This window comes from Sebastes fasciatus, chromosome 16, assembly GCF_043250625.1.
Source record: "Sebastes fasciatus isolate fSebFas1 chromosome 16, fSebFas1.pri, whole genome shotgun sequence".
Lineage (NCBI taxonomy): Eukaryota > Metazoa > Chordata > Actinopteri > Perciformes > Sebastidae > Sebastes > Sebastes fasciatus.
Window position 1 is genome coordinate 18,692,804 of NC_133810.1, and position 24,454 is coordinate 18,717,257.

General features: G+C 41.0%; 2 protein-coding genes across 5 annotated transcripts; one reads left to right on the forward strand and one right to left on the reverse strand.

Annotated features, from left to right (window-relative positions):
* The first annotated feature begins 7,053 nt into the window (after positions 1-7,053).
* Positions 7,054-9,103, forward strand: LOC141752334 (lipocalin). 2 transcript variants are annotated; one of them, XM_074610187.1, is made up of 6 exons: positions 7,054-7,194; positions 7,859-7,998; positions 8,085-8,164; positions 8,283-8,396; positions 8,780-8,881; positions 8,986-9,103. In XM_074610187.1, exons 1-6 carry the CDS (start codon positions 7,102-7,104, stop codon positions 9,003-9,005), a joined length of 549 nt encoding a protein of 182 aa, XP_074466288.1. In that variant the 5' UTR covers positions 7,054-7,101; the 3' UTR covers positions 9,006-9,103. The 2 variants fall into 2 exon arrangements, with proteins under 2 accessions (XP_074466288.1, XP_074466289.1); XM_074610188.1 differs by having other exon boundaries at positions 8,085-8,158.
* A 1,022-nt stretch (positions 9,104-10,125) lies between these two features.
* Positions 10,126-23,058, reverse strand: LOC141752333 (zinc finger Y-chromosomal protein 1). 3 transcript variants are annotated; one of them, XM_074610185.1, is made up of 9 exons: positions 21,167-21,275; positions 20,939-20,972; positions 18,995-19,091; positions 18,422-18,736; positions 17,203-17,352; positions 16,177-16,305; positions 15,950-16,084; positions 15,663-15,806; positions 10,126-13,081 (listed from the first exon to the last, which is right to left on the reverse strand). In XM_074610185.1, the coding sequence occupies exons 3-9, from the start codon at positions 19,059-19,061 to the stop codon at positions 11,781-11,783; spliced, it is 2,241 nt and encodes a 746-aa protein (XP_074466286.1). In that variant the 5' UTR covers positions 19,062-19,091; positions 20,939-20,972; positions 21,167-21,275; the 3' UTR covers positions 10,126-11,780. The 3 variants fall into 3 exon arrangements, with proteins under 3 accessions (XP_074466286.1, XP_074466285.1, XP_074466287.1); XM_074610184.1 differs by lacking the exons at positions 20,939-20,972; positions 21,167-21,275 and adding an exon at positions 22,527-23,058; XM_074610186.1 differs by lacking the exons at positions 15,950-16,084; positions 20,939-20,972; positions 21,167-21,275 and adding an exon at positions 22,527-23,053.
* Between the last annotated feature and the right edge of the window lie 1,396 nt (positions 23,059-24,454).

Below are 24,454 nucleotides of genomic sequence, written 5' to 3' on the forward strand. Positions count from 1 at the left end.
ACCCCGAGGCGGCGTCACCACGCAAGTGGTTACGTCACGAGGGAGGAGTTACGGAAATCAACGACCACGCACGAACGGGAGTGTTAAGTCCCACGTGGTCGATGAAAGAGAAAGAAAGAAAGTGTGTAGGAGTGGGGGTTGCTCTGGTGACGAAGGCGCCACGGAAATCAACGACCGCGCACGAACGGGAGTGTTAAGTCCCACGTGGTCGATGAAAGAGAAAGAAAGAAAGTGTGTAGGAGTGGGGGTTGCTCTGGTGACGAAGGCGCCACGGAAATCAACGACCGCACACGAACGGGAGTTTTAAGTCCCGCGTGGTCGATGAAAGAGAAAGAGAGGGGAACCGAGACGCTCTGGTGCAGCACAAAGAGATTTAAGGAAAACCCACGGCGGGGCACACACAGTAGTCAACAATAACACAGTATAACACAGTAAAATACAGTAAAATACACAGCAAAATACACAGCAAAATACACAGCAAGCCAAGCAAAGCAAAGCAAAGCAAAGCAAGCAACAACAAGCAACAAACAAAGTACACAAGCAAAACAAGCGGACTCGGCGGTCCGTACGTTTACTATAAAGCACAATAATTATGAACTATTGTGATACACTTTCACTAGTCTCTGCCCAGATACAAGCCTCTTACTTGAATCGCTTCTTCGGAGCGATAGTGGTGTAGATCGTCGTTAATTGGTCTGGCGGCGTCGTGCTGGCTCAGACAATAACGGGCCGTTTTGATGCTCGTCAGCGGGGAAAGAACGGCAGGGCTGGCTCTCCGTGTGGCAGCGGATGGAAGCAGCTGATGTGAAGACGGCGGGGCGGTCGTCTCTTCCTTGGTGAAGGACGCGGATCCGGGTCTTCCTTCTATAGGTATGGTGGTCTCAAAGTCTGATGGACACAACACTATCTTAACTCGTCCAGCGAGGTCAGAAAATGTGGCTCGGTCTTAGGTGAACGCTGCAGCGTTGGGTACCTCCTGGAGCAACGTGAGTCGCAGTGGAAAAGGAATGAGATTCAGGTGAGCGTGCCTATATCTCCTGTGAGAATAGTGGGCGTTTCACCGGAAAGACCCCACATTTCCTGTTAGCCTCATCCAATGGGAGTCCTTGTTTTGGATTCAACATGAAATCTCGCATGTAGGTGAGAGATTTTCAGAGCTTGGCCGTTGGGACCCCTGCTATGATCAGGCTTCTGGTTTCCCATGTAGGCCAAGGCTCTTTGTCTCGTGAGGTCCCTACAGTCCCCCTTTGTTCTGAAGAGTGGGACGCAGGTCCCGGTCTTTAGAGCATGAACGGGCCGAACAGTCCATGTAGGTGATGGTAACCTGAGGGTTACAGTCCATATTCCTGAGTGGGAAAGAGTTTGAGTAGTCCATGCCGTTCAGTGCATGACGTTTTACGGAGGCTCTAGTATCTGGGCAGATGACTTATCTATTTCTTGTTGCATTGTTTTACATTTATACATCATTCAACCTGAGGGAAACACCAATTTTATCACATTCTTTGCTGCTCGGAGAGGGAGGAAAGAATTAGGATTAGGGTTAACCAATTTACTCCTTGAGAGGGGTGGTTCCAGTTAGAGGTGTGGTTGAGGGCTGATGTATGAAGCTTGGTGACACAAACAGAAGTGAATCTAGTTTGGCCTGTAGTGTCTGGATGTACTTGTACATGCTGTGTGCAGCGATGGCCGTGATGATCCAACCACCAAGCAAAAGCACCAGGGCTATCCAATTCATCGGATGATCTTGATAGGATGATAACCCATTCATATGTGACGAAAATGTGGTGGTAAGTCCAGTCGGTTTGAGACTGAACTGAACCAATTTAGTCCCTTCAGCCAGAAGCTGCTGTTGAAGGGTGTCGCCTATTGTGAGGTCGTGACCTCTGAACGCGTCCATGATCTCAATCTCCACGTCATGTCTGTCGGGGTTGAGATGATGGAGGACAATGTCATCGATGTGTATTGTAGCTCCCAATGGAATTGTTAAAAACACGGTCTGGTTAGGTAGTGTTAGTTTAGTGGCTGTGTCATGGTGGTCATGACACAATAGGGCTTCGGTGGCCAATGTACGAACAAGCCAGCGATTGCCAGCCCGTTCCACCCGTGTCTCCGTGGTCTCATCCCTGATGGTCATACTACCTTGACACTTCTGTTCGGGAGTGTCAGCTCTCAGGCCGCAGAGGTAGTTCGTTCGTACGCTGCGGCGTTCACCTTAAGACTCGAGCCACATTTTCTGACCTCGCTGGACGAGTTAAGATAGTGTTGTGTCCATCAGACTTTGATCCACATCCCTGCAGAAGGAAGACTACATGTCATACATACGTCAATTGAAAAATGAAATAAAAATCTTGTAATAAATGAGAGACTGTGGGGTTTAAGTAAAAGAAGAACAGCCACGCTTTCAGCTCTATATCTGAGGTATCTGCATTTGGATGCCTCCCTGTGGAGATCTTCTGAGTCAAACTGGGAGAAATCCCATATAATACCCCCATCGCTTTAATAAAACCTTGTTCTAGTCTGTTTATTCAGCGTTTGATATGACAAAACAGGCATGAACAGCTGGCACAGACATATAGAGCCCTGCATCTGACCCCTGTGAATCAGTGGTGGGTGTGCAGTCATAACTTCCTGGAGCAGCTTCAGTCATCTTTACTGTTATGACTGATGCAATCTGTATTCATCTGCAGTGCTCTCATTGATTTTTTTAATGCAATAGTTTTTGTCCATTGTTGTCTGATAGTGCCAGCGGTGCTCCTTTTACACTGTCCAGACCTACACATTTTAAGACATGCAGGGATTGTTTCTGTAAATACTGAATTAAAAGTATTATTTATTTATATTAAGCTGAAGGCCACAGTCTGTATAACTAAATCTATTCACTCTTATATAGCATAATAAACAGCAAAGTGAAAAGTGTATGTGTACTCTCCTGTAGTGTCTAGACTCTGGTGTTTTACTCCATACACTTCCCATTATTTCCCATTACCAATTCTCATAATGCACTTCTTGGGTGGAGCAATCAATCAAGCTGTTCAAATCAATACATCTCCTCCATTTAAATCAGTCTATCAGCAATATCAACCCCTTACTTCCATAGCAGTGTGTCTGCAGTCTGGTCTTTTCCTCTGGCGCCACCCTCAGGCCAGTCTGTGCAATTTTCCCACCCAGTAAGCTGACTCTCCACCTCCCTCTACCACTGTGGATTTCAGGCGTGTACTAAGCATTAACAGGGTGCCTAGTGCCCATCTGATGTCTAGATGCACATCTGTTGTAAATAGGTCATTCAATGACATTTTCATAATTTCTAATATCTTACATTACTGCACTATGACCTGCGTATACATCCCTGTCAAGTCCACAAACATTTGACATAATACAGCCCGTCCTGACTGCCAGGACAATATGTAAAAAGATGATTTGTTTCTGAATAAAGTGCTGCAGTTTGATCACAACATCATACTCTCAAAAAATAAATGATCTGGTCCAAGTTTTGCTTTCTTTTTCGAGTATCTTAAGAGTGACCCTGTGAATGATAACTTTTGCTGAGACTCATATCCTATTCAGTGCTTCACCCTCATCCTACCAACATATTATGTTTATGTGTTTATTTACGTTTTGCAAAAATTAAGACTTCACATACATAACAACAACAACAAATATATATATAGATATAGATATCGATATATATAGTATATATACTGTATATATATATATATTATAACTACATAATATATGTATATATGTATATATATATACATATATATATTATGTAGTTATAATATATATAACTACATAATAGTGATGACAAACAATTAGAACAAGATATATACTGTATAATAACAACAATAACAATACAATATATCAAAAAAGAAAAGAGAGATATTATACAAGGACTACCGACTGGGACCCCAAGAATGAGCTACTGTAAGATTCAACCATCATAGCAAAAGGTTAACTTATTTCTTCTCAAAACGTTATTAGTTATGTAATTAATGTTATCTGAAGAGAAAAAAAAACAGATTATGAATATTTTAGGAAAGCTACAGTTAATTTGCATATTGCACGCCCCTACACCCTGATAGTGTGTGATGCTTTATATTAGGACCCATAGCAAAACATCAACATCAGAAAACAATGACATGAAGTCATGAGGAACAAATTGATTAACACTTGAAGTCATGAAAAATTGGAATGATAGAATCGAGCACCTGTGAGATATGACAAAACCGACTGGGTTCTGTGGGGTCGATGAGGGTTAATCATGTACATTAATATTACTGTTGTGTTTAATGCAAGCACTCACAAGTTGAAGCCTTTCCACCAGCAACCTGTGACAGATAGAGATTGTGATTGCTTTGGGCAATGAGCTGTTAACTAAATATGCAGTCGTGTTTTCTCTGTGATGATTTAAAATTTTATTTTAATGTAATTGCCAGTGATGGTGTTAGTCATTTTGACACCCAGCTGTCAGAAACAGTTTCTCCCACTTGGTTGTTCGTAATTACGGCCTGAATGATATAACCCAAACGCAGCATTAATCTTGAAATGTGTGACTTTGGCTATGAATAACTGAAACTTCCCATTTAACGGCTTCAACTAGTATTAACTCTAATTCAACTGATTTAGTTCATCAAGAAGAGGCTGCGTTGTTTTTCAGTATCTGCTTTCACTTGTTAACGGATTGTTACAAATTTGTTACACAAATGCTTATTTGGGTTGGTGTGGGAATGCTTCCAAGTTGGAATAACTGGAGGATTTCTTGTTTTTCCCATTTTGCCAACATGGCATGAATTAATTTTCACCCCACAAGAGCTATACTACATTTCAGACACAGAAACTTTAATTTGAGTTTCTGTTAATCTGCATGATGCTTAAATACCAACCCAATCTATTGTCTAAAAGTAAATTAGTTTTAAGAATTAGTACATTTCTGCACTAGTTGGGACAAATGGTAAAAGCACACTATGTACACATGCCTGCAGCTGCAGAGTTTTGTATGAGCCTGTCTTTGTGAAATGTGCAAATATATAATACTTCTCTTGCACAACATTTCTTTACATATATGTATTCTCAGGGTAAAGGCATACCTGTTTAAACCGGCATGGTATGTAGGTCGGAGGAATTTTTACACTGCATGCATCGGCCTGCACCTTCAACTCATTACACTATAATTCATCTCCTCATCATCACTCCTGGATTCATATCTGGCTCTGTGCAGCGGAGAACAGATCCTGCAGACAAAAGTGATAAGATCAGAATTACAGGCATCCTTATTGTATTGGATAGGTTTTCAATAAAAACATAAAACATGTTGCAGCCAAGGTGCAGCTAGTTTTAACTACTTCATATACTGCTCTTCAATTTAATCTATAATAATACATCATAACATATTTGTTGATTATATTTTGTGTCAATACTCTTTAAGAAACTTTAAGATAAATATAGTGGAGTACAATATTTCCATCTGAGATGTAGTGGAGTTGTTTAAAGTAACATGAAAGGAAACACTCAAGTAAAGTACAGTTACCTCGACATTGAATACAGTAGCCTACTTAAGTAAATGTACTTAGTTACTTTCCACCACGACAGAGCTATATTTATACCAGGGTAGTGCAGGAAATAATAATAATAATAATAATAATAATGATAATAGGCCTAATAATTAACCCCAAGAGACCCACTTAGACCCGTTTTTATCTCAGTATATGTCACATAGAAGTGGTGTACATCATCTGAAAGCTGGGAACCTGAAGATTAATTTGAGATGCTGCTCAGCGCTGTGTGTCAAGTTGTTCTAGTCATTAATCAGAAATAAACTAAAATGAATTAATTAATTAATTGAAATAAATTGTGAAAGTGTGTAAGGGTTTAGAACATTATGACAGAAGTATATGATGGCCATTCCCATGCGCCTATTATGCTTCATAAGTTATTGCAACAATTTTCGGGTTCCAAAAAACTGCATGGTTTTTGCCCCAAACTGCATGTGATTATCATAAATCGCCATAGAACCCATTTTCATCCAGATATCTTGAGGTCAGAGGTCAAGGGACCCCTTTGAAAATGGCCATGACTGTTTTCCCTCACCAAAATTTAGCATAACTTGGTACCAATGGATTCCTTAGGTTTTCTGGTATTTTTTAGGGATGCTGAGATGAAATGTAGGTGTGTATGAGCACCTCTAAAAACAGTCTAAAATCACCACTGATTTATAATCCATTTTACTTCCATTCTTCCAGTTGATAGACTGAGTGACTTTGTGTGATATGATCAAGAGCACCAGAAGAGCTACTAAAGGTGAGATTGTTGAAATGTGAAAGCAGTTCTCTTATTTTCTGTGAGGGAGCTACGAGCTGCATACAGAACAAGTTGTTATTTTCATTCATGACATGAGGAGGGAAAAGTATTTCGACTTTAAACCCATAAAAGAGACACTAAAGTGTCCCAGGAAAGCATTTCAGCTCACCACATGGTGATGCATGATTAGGAATCCAATCTGCAAGGGCATTTTGTGTTGTCTCTGTGTTTTACTGCTGACAGGTGACTTTGATTCTGTGGTCTGTGCCACAGAAAGCACTGGAGGGCAGCCACTGCTTTTGTTTACCTCTTTTAGCTACTGTGTTTTTACAGCATATGCTCACAAACAGGAGGCTGCGGAATGAAACTGCAGTTTGCATTATAATTTCCAGATCTAACTGTGTGAAAGACAGGACATAATCCGAAACCACTACTTATTCAGGTTATATTGTTTCTCCTGCATGCTGATTGAGTTCTGCCCTGGCATGGCTAAATGTTTACCTTGTGGCTGTGAAACTGTGTGTGTATGTGTTTTTCTGAAGCTTCACGTGTTTGAACCCATCCTAGCTCCAGGGTTTGTGTGGGTGTGGGTGTGGGTGTGTGTGTGTGTGTGTGTGTGTGTGTGTGTGTGTGTGTGTGTGTGTGTGTGTGTGTGTGTGTGTGTGTGTGTGTGTGTATGTTGGCTGGGAGGGAAAAGGTAATCTCACCCTCCCCTATATAAAGGATTGTCAGCAGAACTTCAACAACAGTTCTTCATCCACACTCTCCTCCATCATCATCGTCTGATCCTGCTCCTCAGTAGCTATGACTTTACTGCTCAAAGTGCTGGGAGCCGCGCTCTGCGTCCTGACGGTTTCCTCTGAAGTCGTACCCCAGGCAGACTTCAACTTACAGGGGGTAAGACACATGACTAAAGCAAAATGATCTCAGTCACAATATCTATTTATGGTGCCTGTATGCAATTTGTTAAATTCCTCCTCACAACTGAAGGATTTTGCAATCGAGTGCCACATTTACGCGATTATTAGATTTTTCAAAGGAAGTTATTTGATGGCGTGCATAAGATTAGCTGAAATACATGGAGGTGTTTGACTTTGATTGATGTTGTAAACTGGTACTGGATAGTTTGTAAATTTCATTTAAACTTTAATTTGTTGTGTATTTGTCACATTTTGGGTTGGGGGGGGTCGCGAGGCCTTCTTGATTTTAGGGAGTGTAAGACAACATTTTTAAAAATATACAGATGGCCTATATCTCAGCATTTCATTCATTTCTGTGAAGAAAACTAAATTAAATTGTTATTTTTTATTTAGGATAAGGGCACACAAACTATATTCACAGAATAAACAGAAACACAGAATTTGTCAAAAAAAAAGAAGCTTATTATAAGTATAAATTATTGTTAAAAATTAAAAAAATATATCTAATTGTTAAAAGTTTACTCAATGATAGAGAAGGGGTCTCTTGAGGGAAAAGGTTGGCAACCACTGAAGTGCAGACCACAGTGAGTTTTACTATAAGTATAGATGGTGTTAATGTTTTGCCTTGTGTGTGTCCACAGATGACGGGGAAGTGGTACCTGATTGGATTTGCCACTAATGCCCAGTGGTTTGTCAGCCGCAGAACCAGCATGAAGTCGGGCGCGGCCCTGTTGACCCCAACCGCTGACGGGGACCTGGACATGTCCTTCGCCAGTCTCAAGTGAGCGTGAGAGAGAAAGAAAAGAGGTTAAAAAAAAAGGAGATCATTGGTGTTTTTATCATGTTTCAATGTTTTTTACTGTGCAGCTCTGACGGCTCTTGCTGGAGACTGAACAACCTGGCCAAGAAGACTGACGTGCCCGGAAAGTTCACGTACACAAGTGCGCGTGAGTGCACCCACACACACACACATATAAATACTGAACACATAGAGGCATGCATTCACAATTAAACTATCCATTTCTGCTTTCACGTGATCTGTTTTTGCCCTCCTCCCTTCGTCAGGCTGGGGGAATGAGAATGACATGAGCATGGTTGATGTGATGTATGACGAGTACGCCCTGGTTCACACCATTAAGGCCAAGGCGAGCGATCCCACCGTTGTCAACAAACTATACGGTAAAGTTATCATGACCCATGATGCTACGCTCTTTTTTAAATGTTTTTATTGTGTTATAAAGTGATTATAAAACAAGTGAAGACATGTGCAGGGACATATATAAAAAAAGACCAAAAGATATTAAACAGAGAAAGACAAATAACAAGGTACAAAAAAAACAACACCAGTGGACAAAAGCAGGTTGAAGAATGTGTGTGTGTGTACGTGATGTGGATAATGGGTGTGTGTTTGGCATTGAATGAGGCTAGATGGTAATCCATGACATATATCTACTCTTAAACACATGTACTGTACATATGCACATAAGAGCCCATGATGCTACACTCTGATCTTCAGTACAGTTATGCATACTGTAGCAGATTAACATCATGTGGTCTGGCAGGCCGTGGAGTCGACCTCAACGCTGATGTGCTGGAGAAGTTCAGGCAGTTCTCCTTGGAGACCGGCGTCCAGTCTGAAAATATTGTTTTCCTTCCCAAAAATGGTACGTTTCATATCAATGGAGAGGTTTTATGTAAAAAAAAGATTAAGATTAAGCATGATGTAATGCACTACTCACCTTACTTTGCTCTTTTTATCCCTTTTTAGCGGAGTGCCCAGCTGCTTAATTTTCTGCCCCAGTCTGAAAACTTTACTGTTAATGACTATTTGACATCTATTGAGGTCACTCGTGATTTGAGAAATAAAAATGCTCTGCTTTGAATAATAATGTGTCTGAAGTTTTTTTTCCCCCACAAAAAAAGTTCAATTATTCCTTCTTTTGAAAAACACAGAATCTATAAATATGCAAATATTATTTTTAAAAGTTTAACACAAGATGTCTCCTACTACCATTCTCAGTGTGTGTGCTGGAGGTTTTTGTGTAAGTTGCATATTGGGGTCATGATTGGCTCCAAACTAGCTGTGACGTCACAAAATTATGCTTGTACATACTCGTCTTAAAAGGTACAGTGTATAAGATTTAGCAGCATCTAGTGGTGTGGTTGCAGATTGCAACCAACAGAGTACCCCTCAACTCACTGCCCCAATGTTTGGTTTGTCTATTCTGTGCTACTGTAAAAACATGGCGGACTCTATGACCCACTCCCTATGTAGATATGAAGGTCTCATTCTAAGCTAACAAAAACACAATTCTTAGTTTCAGGTGATTATACACTAATGAAAACAGTTATGAATATTTTATTCCTTTTCTGCCAATAGATCCCCCAAAATGTTACACACTGTTCCATTAAAGGGTTCCCTTTGTAGTTTTATACCTCTAGTAGCGCTGTGGAGTTGTTTTTCCATGAGTGGGTCCCCGTTTTGTTTGTCTCACGAGGATGACACAACACACATTCCTGCCAACGGTTTCACACTATTCTACTGATCTATGCAGTAGATGGCGGTTATGCACCAACAAAAGCAGGAGAGAAGAAGACCACACGCTAGTAAACATTGCAGGTTTCAAACTTTTAAGAAATATCAGTTTTTCAAATGTTTTATGAAGAAGGAAACAAATTTGAGGCTTCTGTCAGACCGTAAGGACACATATGATGTGTTTTGATGAGTAACACTGACTATAAACATAACTTGTTTGTTTAACAGAAAAAAAAAAAGAAAAAAAAACTTCTAGTGTCAAACTCTGCAAGTATTTCAAGGTCAAACATTCAAGTGAAATAACAATAAGCAAAACACATCTTTTAGCAGTAGGGGACTTTAACAGTGTGGGCAAATAGAAGACAAAACAGCTAAAATACTTTGCTTTTATTACCTTTTTTTAACAAATACGTTGAAGTACATCCATAACGACACAGTTCAGATTTCCTTTTTATCAAGTGTTTACATCTACACGCTTTGTACAGATTTGTATACAAAACAATAATTTACGTCCCATAGAAGTCTAGTTACACTTAACTATACAACAACTTGTAAATGAAATAAATATAAAAACAGGAATAATCACAGGTGATAACAAAAATGTAAAAAGCCATAGTACAAGTACACCACCAGCACCTGTCATCTTCTGAAGTTGCATCTAAAAAGATATACATTTTCCCTTTCTACTGGCAAAAGTACATCTGTGAGGGCGAAAACAAAGAGTTCAGTCCGTAGCTTCATAACAGCAGCACCAGTTATACCGTAGGATTCCTGTCTGGGCCACACAGTTATGTTGGGACACTGATGTGAACTTTTTCTTTTTAACACAGGCTTGTAGATTACGCTTTTTCTGTGATTTAACAGATATCATGTCAATTCTTATGAGAAACAAGTTTGTTCATAGAAAAAGAAATCATCTGCCCGAACAGCCTGTCATCAGTAATAACGGTGAAAACATACATCGCAGAAATCTGATTTTTCAAATTAATGGGATTCTCCAGGTAGCATTAATGGATTACAAATACTGTCAGTCAGGGCTTCCTCTCTACTGTGTTGGGCACTTGTTCTCAACAACTTACAGTGCACTTACTGACTTGAAACTGAAATATCATAGGTATATGATAATCAAGTGATGGGGTTATGACGTGATATAGGTGCATATGTGAACTTGTATTCACCACCATGACGCATCCACTATTTCACGGTGTATTCTGTGTTAATTTAATGATCGTAGACCCCCGTGTACAAAGATAAGTACGATTGTTTCTTTTCTCTGAGTGTTGTACACAGTCAGCCTTGTGTTTTTAACAACACAACAAAAAGCACTATGTTACAGAGTGGTGGGGTTGGAGCACCAGGAAGCACAACAGATGCTTTGTTTGTCATTCACTCTTCCTCTCTCGCACACACACACACACACGCACACACGCACGCACGCACGCACGCACGCACGCACGCACGCACGCACGCACGCACTCTCTCACACGCACATATCACACTTGATTACTGCATTCATCGTGATTTTTACCGAGATGGCGAGTGCTACTGGGAACGGGTTGCTAATCCATACTGCTGTGTTTAGTACATTTGAACAAAATGACGCAAACGTTTTTGCAAATCACACTTCAGTTTTGAGACAAATAATTAGGACCATTGTGATTGACAACTGATTGCTGCCTGCAAAATTAAAAAAAAGATGTATATCTACAAAGAGACATCTGCACAATCTGCCATGCACACTGTCACCAGCAAAGGGGCATGCAGGTAAAAGTGCAAGTCTACGGAGGGGTTCTGTTGCTAACTCGGACAGAGCGTTAATGCTATGTACATGTGTATACATGATTTCTGAACAAACATTAGGCTGAGGATCAAAAAAAAAAAGAGCAAAACAACAGAACGGACTAAGTGCAGCACGCGCACACGCCACAATGTGGCTGGTGTCGTGCTGAGGGTGCAGAGATTGGGGTGTGATGGTTGCTTTATAACATTGTTCTTTGTTGTGGCACAGTATTTGGCTCGGGTCAGAGTCACTCTGCCTGCACCACGTCCTTGTGGTGGCGCATGATATGCTGGTTCTTCTCCGAGGGCCGTCGGAAGCCTTTCGAGCAGATCTCACAGCGGTGCGGATAGTCTTTTGTGTGAATGGAAATCACGTGTCGCTTGAAACCCGAAGCGTCCCCGGTGCTGTAGTCGCAGTACTGGCACTGGTAAATTCTCCTTTCTTTTTGTCCTTTGCCAATAACTACAGTCACACTGCTGGCTAAGCTGGCTGCACTGACTCTGCCGGGCGGGCCAGCGGCGCTGGACGCGCTCGGTGCAGACTTTTTAGGCGTTGCAACGGGAGTGTGCGTCTCTGTCCTCTTAGACTCACTCTTTTCAGGAGAGGCCTGTTGCTCTTTTGTGTGGACAGACAAGATATGGCGACTGAGAACAAAAGGGTCTGCAATTTTGAAGTTGCAGTGCCGGCACTGATGGAGTTTCTTGGTGCGGTGGGATACAGAGTGCTTCTTCAGTTCGGACGGCCGGTGGAAGCCTTTACCACAGATGGCACATTTGTGTGGATAGTCCTTGGTGTGAACAGATATGATATGGCGTTTCAGGTCACTGGAGTTGGAACTTTTGTGATCACAGTGGGCACAATGGTGGGTCTTATTCTCCTCGTGTGTTAGTCCGTGCTGCATTAACTCCTCCTCCTCGGCAAAGGTCTGGAAACAGCGCTCGCACTTGTACGGCATCTCTTTGCTATGCTTAGTCTTGATGTGTGTCTTGAGATTAGAGGAATCGGCCGACTTGTAGTCGCAGTACAGGCAGGAGTAAGGCTTCTCGCCCGTGTGTGTGCGCATGTGTTTCTTCAATTCTGACGGGTGTCGAAAGCCTTTTCCACATTCCACACAGATGTGGGGGAAGCTTTTACTGTGAACTGCCAACAAGTGCCGATTGAGCAGCCCTTGCTCCGCCGTTTCATAGTCACAGAACTTGCATTTATGCATCTTGGTGGGCGTCGGAGGCGGCTGGCTCTTGGGCTCTCGGTGGTGGTGCTGCAGTCTGTGAGAGAACAGCGCTGCCTGCTGGTGGAACTCCTTGCCGCACATTTCACACTCAAAGGGGGCTTTGCTGCTCAGAGCGTGCACCTCCATGTGGTTGTGGAGGCTGGCTTTCTTGTTGGTGGTGAAGTCGCAGTCTGTACATTGGTACTTTTTCCTCGTCAGAACATCCTGGTGATGATTCTTGGTGTGGCGTTTCAGGAAGCCTCGTGACTTGAACTTTTTGCCACAAAGCATACAGGGGTAAACTGTCAGAGGCTGACCATAGGGACCGATGATGATGGCTGGAGAGAAAAATGACAAGAGGGAGACGGAAATGACAATAGGCCCATAATCTTGTTTGTCAAGAGAATTAAATCAAAAAACATACTGTAAATATACACATCAGAAGTATTAAAGTGCTGCATAAACTTCTGTCAGAGACCGGAAATTGATTTCCCCACGTGGGTCCTGATGATGCAAGATGACAATCGCCAAAACTGTCCAATCAACAAGTTACTCATCAGTCTGTAGAACTTCATGCTTACTTCTCTGGTTTGTTTGTAAAAAATCAGAGGGAGCAGGAACCGAACCAGAACTAAAATGAATATTTTTTTCCCTTGATCTGGACCAAATGAACCAAACTACAGGTGTAAAAGCACCCTCAGAAGCAAAGCAAATTTCATCTTCTTTTTCTCAAGTAGTATAAATAGCATATAGGTAAATTATAGGCAAGGTATGGTAAGCTAAGGTAGCTGTCAGAGAGGACACCATCAAAGCACATGAGCTATAGCAGCAGTTTAACTCCTGCTGCAGGTCGCAGAGGGGGCTGGAGAGAAACAGGTTAAAAGGATATGACAATACACAGCCTTGCTGATGGACTACATGGTGGCACAAGTAGTACTGTATACAGTTTTTATGCATGGCTTACAGTGAATAAGGGGGATTCCTGTATCACATTATTACCTGCGCCAAGGCCAAAGGCATTTGTTGGTTTGTTTGTTTGTTTGTCTGTTAGCAGGCTTACTCCAAAAGTTCGAGATGGATTTGAATGACATTTTTTGAAGGGGTGAATGAACAATGGACAATCCATTAGATTTTGGGGGTGATCCGGATTCAGGAATTTGTTTATGGATTCCGATCAGCCACAACCTTATGACCACTGGGTATAACACATACATGTGTGTTGATGACGCGTGACCAGGGCCTGAAATTAACTTTTTTCACTGCCTGCCATAGTGGCAGACAAGTACTTTTTGGATTTATTCAAGTTTTTCGCCAAAAACGTAATTTTACGAGATTACATTTGAACACATCATGATAACGTTGTAATTTACCTTCGCCCAATAATCCTTTTTCCTGAGCAGACTTTGAATGCCTCATAATAATAACTGAATGGCATATCCGTTAAAGTTAGTAGCTCCGCCGCTATTTATCCAAGCAGGACTGTGCTGCCCACCTTCTTCTAACAGGTAAAGTTACCAACTCTCCTCCTGTTGATTTAAACACGGGTTTGTTGTTCTCAGTGTCGCATTATCAGGAAAAATAGGATGCGTCTTCTCAGGTTTAGTAGCGCTGTTTAGCACTTTTTTTCTCTCTGCCGTGGCTCCGGTCCCAAACAAACTGAAACATGATACAGCGTACGTACGCGTCATTGTGCATGCGTAACTGTCGGAAAGCATCAATAAGAGGAGTCGATAGTTACAGAGACATGAGATGCCAAGAAAGCGGACAACTACGGTTCTCTATTCCCGTCACTAGCGTTTTCCCTGCCTGCCAAAGTGGCAGGTGCCCTGATGATTTCACCCACCACTGCCAACAATTTACCCGCATTTGGTGGGTGGCAGGTGCCAATTTCAGACCCTGCGCGTGACCCCGCCTTCTTTCTACTTCGAGCAGAGAGATACATGTGTGGATGTGTGGCGAGACTCCGAGGTGCGACAGCAGCTGCTGGCCGTCCGCAGTGAGAAAGAAAAAAGCGGTAGGTGACGGGATGAGAGATAACGTCGTGTAACGTTATACAGACATAAAAAGGCTGCTGAATGAGAGAGGCATCCGCCGATACGTTACACTGAAACACACCGTGTTATTAATAAGCCGACCACCTCCCGGTACCTCCAGCTGTGAGCTGTGATCTGTTTTTAAAGTCAGGCACCTTGGCGGAGGTCTGTGCTCTCCGAGTGCCATTCTAGTTATTTCAATGGGTTGCTCCTCCGCTCACGTCGATGTGTCCTTGAGAAAAACACTTAATCCCAAATTGCTCCTGAAGGCATAGCCATCGGTGTGTGAATGAGTATTTAGATTAGATCCTGATGGGCAAAGTTGGCACCTTGCATGGCAGCCTCTGCCATCAGTGTATGAATGTGTGTGTGAATGGATGAATGCTGACATGTAGTGTAAAGCGCTTTGAGTGGTCGGAAGACTAGAAAAGCGCTATATAAATGCAAGTCCATTTACCACTTACAAACAAATAAGCCCCTTAAACTTTGGTTGGACCGGCTGGAGTCATGCTTAAGTCACAAACTACCACCCACAACAAACACAATGTGTTGCTTTCTCTTCTTTTTCCTGTTAATTTAAAATGCAATATGTCGGGAGTTTTGACTGCTCGTTAGACTGCAAATTTAAAATCACTATGGGCTATGATCACATTTGTTAGTGATCAATAGAATAAGAATATTAGCAACTGATCAATACTGAAAATAATGCAGTTGCATCTTTCATCCTTAACGCATCCTTTCTGCTACTGCTGAGCTCTGAACAGCTCCACTGTAGCAGTTATGATCTAAACGGCTTCTTTATAGTGCGTAGATAGAAAGCGCATTTCCATTCAGAACTGGACCATGAAGGCAACTTCCAGATCCATGAACTTTGTGTTGCTCTTACCTGTCTGTACCTGGCGAGGCTCCGACCGTCTCCTGCTCTTGTTGCGTTGTCTGTTGATTTCGTCAACCCCATCAGATTCATCGATGTGCAGCAGAGCGCTGGCTGCACCGTTTCTGTTTTCACAACTCTCGTTGTCCTCCGCACCTGTGAGACCGACACAATGTCTTTAACACAAAAATAAACAAAGCCAGCATCTGTAAAGCTTAAGCAAAGACACTCAGAGACGTGGTTGATGCACAGGCTTCCAGTGTTGTTTTAAAAGCAATTTAAGAGACAGGGGTGCTGACCATAAGCAGCTGCCCAGGCCACAGGCATGAAGTCCTTGCTTAGAGACACGCTGTCATACGAGCGGTCGTGAGTTACTGGCTCTTCGCCTCCTACCACCACCTCCATATATACCTCATCAGTCACCTTGGACCCACCTGTAGATGAGCCCAACATGTACAAAACCAAAAAACTAGCAACGTTTACTTTCATGACAGTCATCCCCGCTCGTTAGATCTGAACGACTCACCGTGGTTTCCTTGATTGTGATGAGAATCCCCGACAGACATGTAAACCATCTTCTCTCTGAGCGTTTGGCCTGAAGACTCTGTTAACGCCACGCTCTCCGTATCTCCATCGCTGATGTCTACCGATTCTCCTGCAGAATTAAAACACCTTTTAAATTCTCCACTTTTTGGCAAATCTGACACAAATTAGTTGTCAACCTGTGGGAAACTGAGCCCTCACACTTTTTCCAAGGTTTCTGTGTTACAGTTACATTGAAGACTTTTAAAAACCTTTTTAACACCCCAATTTAATACTTGTTTCATTATCATATAGGTCAAAGTATGATGGAAAACCAGTCTTAAGACTTTTTAATACCTTTAAAAGGCCCCTTTTTTTTGGAACATGAATTATATGCTTTTTAAAACTAGGGCTGTCGTTCACTAAAGAAATTCTTCGTCGACTAACACGCATGATTTTGTTTACTAACTGATTAGTTGATTTAATCGACAGATCTGTAAAACTGAGTTTCTCCACAAAGAATCCCACAAAAGCACCACTTTAAATCGTGTGTTTACCAGAGATGTGATCATAAGTTTCTTGGAAGTAAGTCATTCAGCATGAAAAAAGTATAGAAAATGACTAATCAACTAAAGAAATCTTAGTCGACTAAGACAAAAACGACCGGTTAGTCGACTAATCAACTAAGCCCTACTTAAAACACCCGTTTCAGGACAAGGACAGAAAACATTACATTTGGCCAATAATCTCCACAAAAGAGTAAGTTCCTCTAATCAATGACACAATTTATAGAAAGATTTTTGCAAAACAAAGAAATACTTTATCCAATTACTTATGCTTAATGGTTGATGTAGCCAGTGAGCTAGATTGGAGCAGACTTCCCTGTATTTTGTTTTATTGAAGAACATTAAAGCCCTTTCACTTACAAAACCCACGTCTAATATTGTATTTTATGGCAATCACTGGTACTCAGGCTACAATTTGACCCTTCGTTATTCCTAACAGAGGTTTAAACTTAACTGCTACTCACCCATGTCATCCTCCCCAGAGTCCGCCTTGAAGATGTACACCTTTATCACTTCCTGCCCATCCTCATCCTTCTCCACTTCCTGGTCCTCCACAGCTCCCTCCACCGTTACCTCCGTTCCATCCTCGGACACCATTTTGCCAGCTTCGTCCACTAGCGAGGGGGGACACACACATCACATTTCATTAAAGTCATGAAAAGATGAAGCTTGCATATAGTTTCTATAAAATCTAGGAAATGTATCACAATTAATACTAATACAAGTTTGTCTGAATATTGAATAAATCTTACCCATTCAATTCTGACATCGAATACCATTAACTATCTCCAAAATAGTTGGTTAAGTAGTTCTGGTTTATCTATTACAGAAAATCAAAACTGAGTTTTAAAGTCCACTATTTGTCTCATCTCATCTCTCCGTTGGTCTGTAGTGTCCACTAACACTAAACGGTAATGACAGTCTGTTTCATACCATCTTCAGACTGTGAACCAAGTACCACTTTGGGTTGTTAAATAATGTACAGTGGGGCTGTGAGCGCTGCATAATTGCTGAAATTATTGCAGAAAGAAAGGAAACTGGCTGCTTGTGCTAATTATGTGTGTATGTACCACAGATGTTTAAAATTTTATATTTTTTACAGTCAAACTCTGTAGCTGCATCAGCAGTAACCAGAGTCAATATTTTGGACACAAAGTGTCACAATTTCGTCTTATTTAAATCAAAAAATCAACAGCACTCTTTCACTGACCAGAGATAGGATTAGATAATTAACATCAACCTGCCCAGGATCTGCAGATGAACATAAGCATTTTGGCTAAATTTGGCACACTTACATTACATTGATGTTAATTAATGAGTGCTGCCCTTGATAAATATAGAAATGTATATGAAACAGCTCCTGTATGAGAGCTGAACATTCAACAAAACTGACATAGTTACACTATGGGAGAAGTAAGATTACATATGCATCTTGGAGAGGTGAATGCATTCACACCTTTTCAACATTTGGCAAGAGTGCATCACAAACCACCTTAAAATATGGTTTGAGTGATCGCATTTCAATCCATCTTGAAAGCTTCTAGGATGCATTTACACTTTACTTTTTTGAGATCAGATAGCCATCCCAAGATGCATGAAGTGTAAATGGGGTCCAAGTATGCTTTCCAGTGGAACAATGGCACAATTAAATTCAGTTCCAGCACAGCAGAGATGTAAACTTACAGGATATCATAAGATAATCTCCACAGCCATCTTGGTCGTCGTCCTGCTGCTCTGAGTCCATCCCATCTTCCGGGATGTCTCCCATGGCAACGCCTTCCTCCTCGCCTTCAAGAGCCATCACGCAGGTTTCTACTGCGACGTCTTCATCTTCATCGCAGTGCACGTACTCCGAGACCACATCCTCAACAGCGTCCTGGATGACTAGCTCGTCTGGGGCAAACCTGTGAACTGCCATTCCTTCCCCCTCGCCTTCTGACACCAACACAGTCTCTTGAAGCTCCACAACAAACTCCTGCCCGCCGGCACCACCCTCATCTGGAAGAAGCAGGATAACCCAGTTAATCAGATTATTGTGTGTGGATGTTTTAACTGTTGTTACTGATTTCCTACTGACATCATGCAACCATAACATCTAGTTCTGAATAATATTTTAGTCATTCAAATAGTTCACGTTATCTAGCTAATCAAAGAATCCTACTTCTTGAAACACTAACATGTTTATAGGGAACTCACACATACCCAATAACATACTTTGTGTAATAAAAACATGTTAACATAAGTATGGCTAATTACCCGATCCGTGTAATATTATTTTAGGCTCTTCAGAATGTATTGCAAGCCTGGTGACATCCTCATCCATTGTCCTCGCACTGCATTTGTTACTGGACAGCTGAAAGAAAATTATAGAAAGTTGAGATGTTTGGTGACCAAAACTGTTGGAATCAAAGCTAAACAGAGGATCCATGCAAACCCTGTTAGTCTCAACGAGAGATTAGATAGATAAATTATTCATTATCATGCTGCTACTCATCAAAGTAACTTCATTCAGTCCGTCACTAAATCTTCCCATATTATTTCATACATGTACAGTAATTATTTTTCAGTATGATCAATTAACTGTATTAATATAGAATAAGGCTGGGGCGATTCGTCGACATAGTCGACATAATCTATTACGTAAATACGTTGATTTACGTATGGTGCGTCGACGCATCGGATGACGTAATGAAAGACAAAGCAGTGGGGAGGACTTTTTCCACAAAAAGAACATTGCATTGTATTCCTTTTACATTAATTTAACATGCTCTTGCTTTAATTTTATTTTGGAGAACTTTTATGTTGGACTGAAAACAGATTACCAGTAAAGACTTGGCTATATTTTTTGTTGTGAAATAATGCCATAATAATATTCTTGTTTTATGTATATGTTTATAAGAGAAGATATTTGAATAAAGTATTGAATAATAATAAGACAAGTTTTTGATATTTATTTTGGGTAAATTAATTGAATCATAACAGTATATTTTGAATAATCGATGAATTAGTCGTTAGATTAATCGAAAAAATAATCGTTAGATAATCGATAAAAAAATAATTGTTACGTGCAGCCCTAATATAGAATGATATGAATTGCCAACTGTCTTGAAAAAGTTGTGTTTTTCCTTGTGCTGTGTGTGCTAGAACTGTGAATCTCTGGCAATTGAATCTGCAACCACAACAGCAAAAATCCCACATGTTCATGGTCGTAATGTGATTTGAAACTATTTGAATTTTATTACAGAAAACCAGCTGATGCTGATCATTGAACGTGATTCTAACGTTGCATATTAACCTAAACCGAATCAAGCAACTTATTTTCCAGGTGTGTCGAGTACAGCTGCAAGGATTAATCTATTAGCTGTCAATTATTAAATCAATAGCCAACTATTTTGCTAATCGATTAATTGTTTTTTAGGGAAAAAAAGTCTAAATTCTCTGATTCCAGCTTCTCAAATGTGATTGTTTTCGGTTTCTTTACTCCTATATGACAGTAAACTGAATATCTTTCAGTTGTGGACAAAACAAGACATCTGAGGACGTCATCTTGGGCTTTGGGAAACACTTATGGACATTTTTCACCATTTTTTGACATTTTACAGACCAAACGTTTAATCAAGAAAATAATTGACAAATTAATTGACAATGAAAATAATCGTTAGTTTCAGCCCTAGTGTTGAGTCTTTTTGTAGAAAATAATGTTGGTTTCTGTGGGCTTAATAACGTAAACATTGTGCACACGACATTGTTTTTTTTTTACTAGAAATAGGGCTGGGTTTCAAACCTCAGTACTTATTTGGTAGCGACCAAAATGAGTCCAACTCTGTAGCACCATGTATTGAAAAAAAAACTAAGGGTACACCAATACCGATACCTGATCGGATACTAGGCCAATACTGACTCAAATAGATGGATCTGTTGAAGTTTTGACCAATTTGTTGCTGCATTAAAAAGTTTTCACTTGAAGTGTAATTCCTGTCAATTTTGAAGATTTCTTTACTAAGTTAATAGTGTACGATTCATCATTTTAATAATATATAACTAAATAAATTCATATCTTTATATTTATAGGTCACATTTTGTGTTACAAAGTTAGGAAAGCAATGATTAATGATGATCAAGCCTGATGTTGCCTTACACATAAAATAATGATCCCAGTGACAAAGTGAGGCATACAGCTTATTAATTAAAGACTAGTACCTGATCTGTACTCCGTATCGGCCGATACTGAAAGCCCACGTATCGCGATCGTTATTGGGACTGAAACTGAACTTATTTGTACTTCAAAGAACTTATTAATTGAATCAGCACTAGTATAAACATTTAAAAAAAATACCCTGGCCTAAATATTAGATTGTTATTATATAATTGTCAGTTATGATCTTCTTTAAGCCACACTAACTGCTCTGTTTTATATCCCATTGTGCTTTGTTGTGTATCCAACCTCTGTGGAGAGCTTCATTTGTTTTGACATTTTACTCCACACAAATAACAAGATACGGTCATCTGATGTGTTAAAAATTTTTTTTTTTTTAAAAAAGCACTGGAAAGAAATCTGGCCTCACAGGCAAATTGAGTGATTCTTTTTTTTTGGGGGGGGGGGGGACACACACACACTCAATAATCGATTAAATTACTATTAAAAAAAATAGTTTTGCAGTGTTAGCTTGTGTCTGCGGCAAAGGACAGCAAGAGAAATGACCAGTGGTCATAATTGCCATGACTGCATCACTACACTACCTCAGCTACCACAACTAAACAAATACTCCAGCCCAACTGGCACTTAACGTTCCCTTCATCACAGAGGATGAAGGTGAGATCATGTGAGACAAAAATATCTCTCTGTCACACACACAAACACAGGGGGGATGTAAACAGTGGTGTGTGTGGACGATGCAGCCGGGGTGCCATTTAATTTCCAGTGAATGTACCATCCCCCACCTCCAGGTGGAAAACGATGACAACGGTGTGTGTGTGGAGAGATGGCGCACAACACAGTGCACCAGTGAGCTGAAAGATCCCGCCATCACATTACACACCTACCACTGTGATCAGGCTAACTCGGCTACATTCATGGCAGACTAAACAGTGTAAACCCCCCTGATGATGAGGGGGATTAACGTGGTAAAGCGGTAATGTCTTCAACTGACCACTGGAGCACCGTTAGCACTGGTTTACACACGCAGAGCCCGCATAGACTGGCTCCCCCAAAACACACCTTTTTAAGAGCAGAAGAGTGCACCAACATGCATTCAGTAAAATAAAACTACAACATATAGAAGGAAGGTTAGGTTAGGTTAGGTGTATAGTGGTGCGGCTCTGTAGCAGCCAGCTAGCTGGGGGAGGAGGAGGAGGGCTAAACACACTCAACCGTTTTTCATTACAACAACGTTAGCCGCCGCCATTTTGTTAGCTTCATATCGGGACGAATGCTAATTTGAACGCTAATTGAAAATACCCCTCGGTAATGAGAACATGTTCATTGCGCTTCTATTGGAGGTTATAACGCAGTTGTATTAAATCACATATAACGTTACATATGACTATAAAAGCCGTCTCCTTTCAGCAGGCGGGCTAGCTCATCGGAGAGGCCTGAATGACCATTTACGGCCTCTTATTGAGGCCCGGGCCTGAGAAGAAAAGGCCCACAACCCTTTGCGGCCTCTCGGTGACAATGAAGAAATACATTAAAATACCACATGCATGCAAAAACAAAGATACACGCATAAAATGCAAACATAGCTCTGTAAAACGGGCCCCCGCATGATGCAAAAATTGCGCCGCGTACCAGATGTATGCTGCAGGGATGGCCTCCGTCCGCTCCTCGGCTTCCCCAGGCCGCCTGGTTCCCCCCAGACTCCCGCACGATCCAGTCGGGAATTTAGTGTTATTTGGGCGGGCCGGAGAGGAGCAGAGAAGGAGGGGTTAGGGGTAGTTTCTGGAACTCCGCTGAAAGCAAAGCAGGACGTCTGGAGCCAGATCTTGTCATGCTACAGCCCCCCGCTCCTCCAGCTCCGAGGCCGCCGTCAGCACGACACGTCACAGCCGGAGAGCAGCAGGAAAATGCGGAAGGGTTGTGGTGGAAATCACACCGGCAGGCACCAAACAGGCCATAATCTGAGGACCGCTGTTCAGACGGGTTATGTCAAAGCGTGCACTGTAGTGTTCATTTTAATTAGTTTATGCCCCCGAGGTTGGTGTAGCTTGTTAATGGGGCTGTAGACTGCTTCGGTTCCCTTAAACAGCAGACTATAGTATGCAGCGGAGAGGTGGACAATACAAAGTGATTCTCTCCCGACGGAGAGCATCCAACATTTAAACACACCGCTGACTAGTTCCCAATGAAACACCCTGGATCACTTTCATCCTGAGTGGCTATTGTTTTTATTCACAATCTCAACCTCCCCCAATAAAAATAAGACGTGTTTTTGATTTTTTTTTTTTTTTAAATAAAAAGGCCAATAGATAATTACTGGGGGGAAAAAACAAAGATAAATGTACTGTATCATATCCTTTTGATGCAGCTAGAAGTAGAAAGTAAGAAAGTATCTCACATTTATCCATCAACTGTATTTGAAGACAATTTAAGCAGAGGTAGAATAGGTCTACATTACTCAAGTACTGTACCTAAGCACACATTTGATTACGTGTACATTACTTGAGTATTTCTATTCTATACGTCAATTTCAGAGGGAAATATTGCACTTTTTACTTAACTACATAGACAGCTAATTTACAAATTAATATAATTTTTTTTTACTTTTCCTTTTTTTAGATATATTTTTGTTTATATATGTTGCTGCTGCTGTCTGTGTGTCCCTTTACAAGTATGTGTATGTATTCCTTTAACCTTAAATCAAAAAAAAAAAATACAAAAAAAATAATTAATATACATGTATTACATACAGAGTGATTATCCGGCTATTACACACAATACTTTTGTAAATTAAATTAAAAGCGAGTTAATAGTAATAATACAAAAGTATTAAAGCTGCAAGCAGCAAAGATCGGGCCCTCGCACCTTTGTGCACATTGGGGGGACTGGCGGGACACAGGTTGAAGCAAATATGCATTTCCGTGACCATCGGACACTGCACGCACAAGTAAGCGTTATTTCCTGCCTGGATTAAAGCTGAAGTAGGCGAGATTGGAGCAAATATGATTAAAAAAGTTATTTTTATAATATTTTTATAACAGTCGCTATATCGTGACAGTAGTACATGAAACAGGTAACCTGAAAAAAAATCATGTTCCTCTGTGTCCTCCAGTGCTCCTAATGGCATCTGCAAGATTTTACAGACCGGAGGAAAACAAGCAGTAAGAGCTGATCTGCCAATAGGAACACTCTCTCAATAAAATGACCTGTGATTGGTCAAAGTCTCCCGTCACAGGCTAGATTTTCTAAAACAGAGCCATGATGAGGTGCAGAAGTCTAATTACTCTCAGAACACTTGAATTACAATATGCTGAAAGGTTATTATGGAATTGATGATGCCAAAAATATACTGCCTACTGCCACTTTAGGTTGCACAGGAAATGATGGATTGCAAATTTTGCAGCACTTCCTGTGTCAACTATATGGCGCTGGAGAAGAGACTCTAAACATACATTATGTTGCTCATTATCAAGTGTAGACCACAATATAGATTTCATATAAATCGGATGATGTTTGTCCCATAACACTGACTGCCTGTTGCCAGTATGACTGAGTCAATA

Excerpts from the sequence above, each read along its gene's own strand:
- LOC141752334 (XM_074610187.1), top strand. The coding sequence starts at position 7,102 with ATGACTTTACTGCTCAAAGTGCTGGGAGCCGCGCTCTGCGTCCTGACG. Across the intron at positions 7,999-8,084 it reads ATGTCCTTCGCCAGTCTCAA|CTCTGACGGCTCTTGCTGGA; the intron begins GTGAGCGTGAGA and ends TTTACTGTGCAG. Across the intron at positions 8,882-8,985 it reads TGTTTTCCTTCCCAAAAATG|CGGAGTGCCCAGCTGCTTAA; the intron begins GTACGTTTCATA and ends ATCCCTTTTTAG.
- LOC141752333 (XM_074610184.1), bottom strand. The coding sequence starts at position 19,061 with ATGGATGAGGATGTCACCAGGCTTGCAATACATTCTGAAGAGCCTAAA. Across the intron at positions 17,353-18,421 it reads AGATTATCTTATGATATCCT|TGGACGAAGCTGGCAAAATG; the intron begins GTAAGTTTACAT and ends CCCCCTCGCTAG. Across the intron at positions 16,085-16,176 it reads TCACAATCAAGGAAACCACG|GTGGGTCCAAGGTGACTGAT; the intron begins GTGAGTCGTTCA and ends GCTCATCTACAG.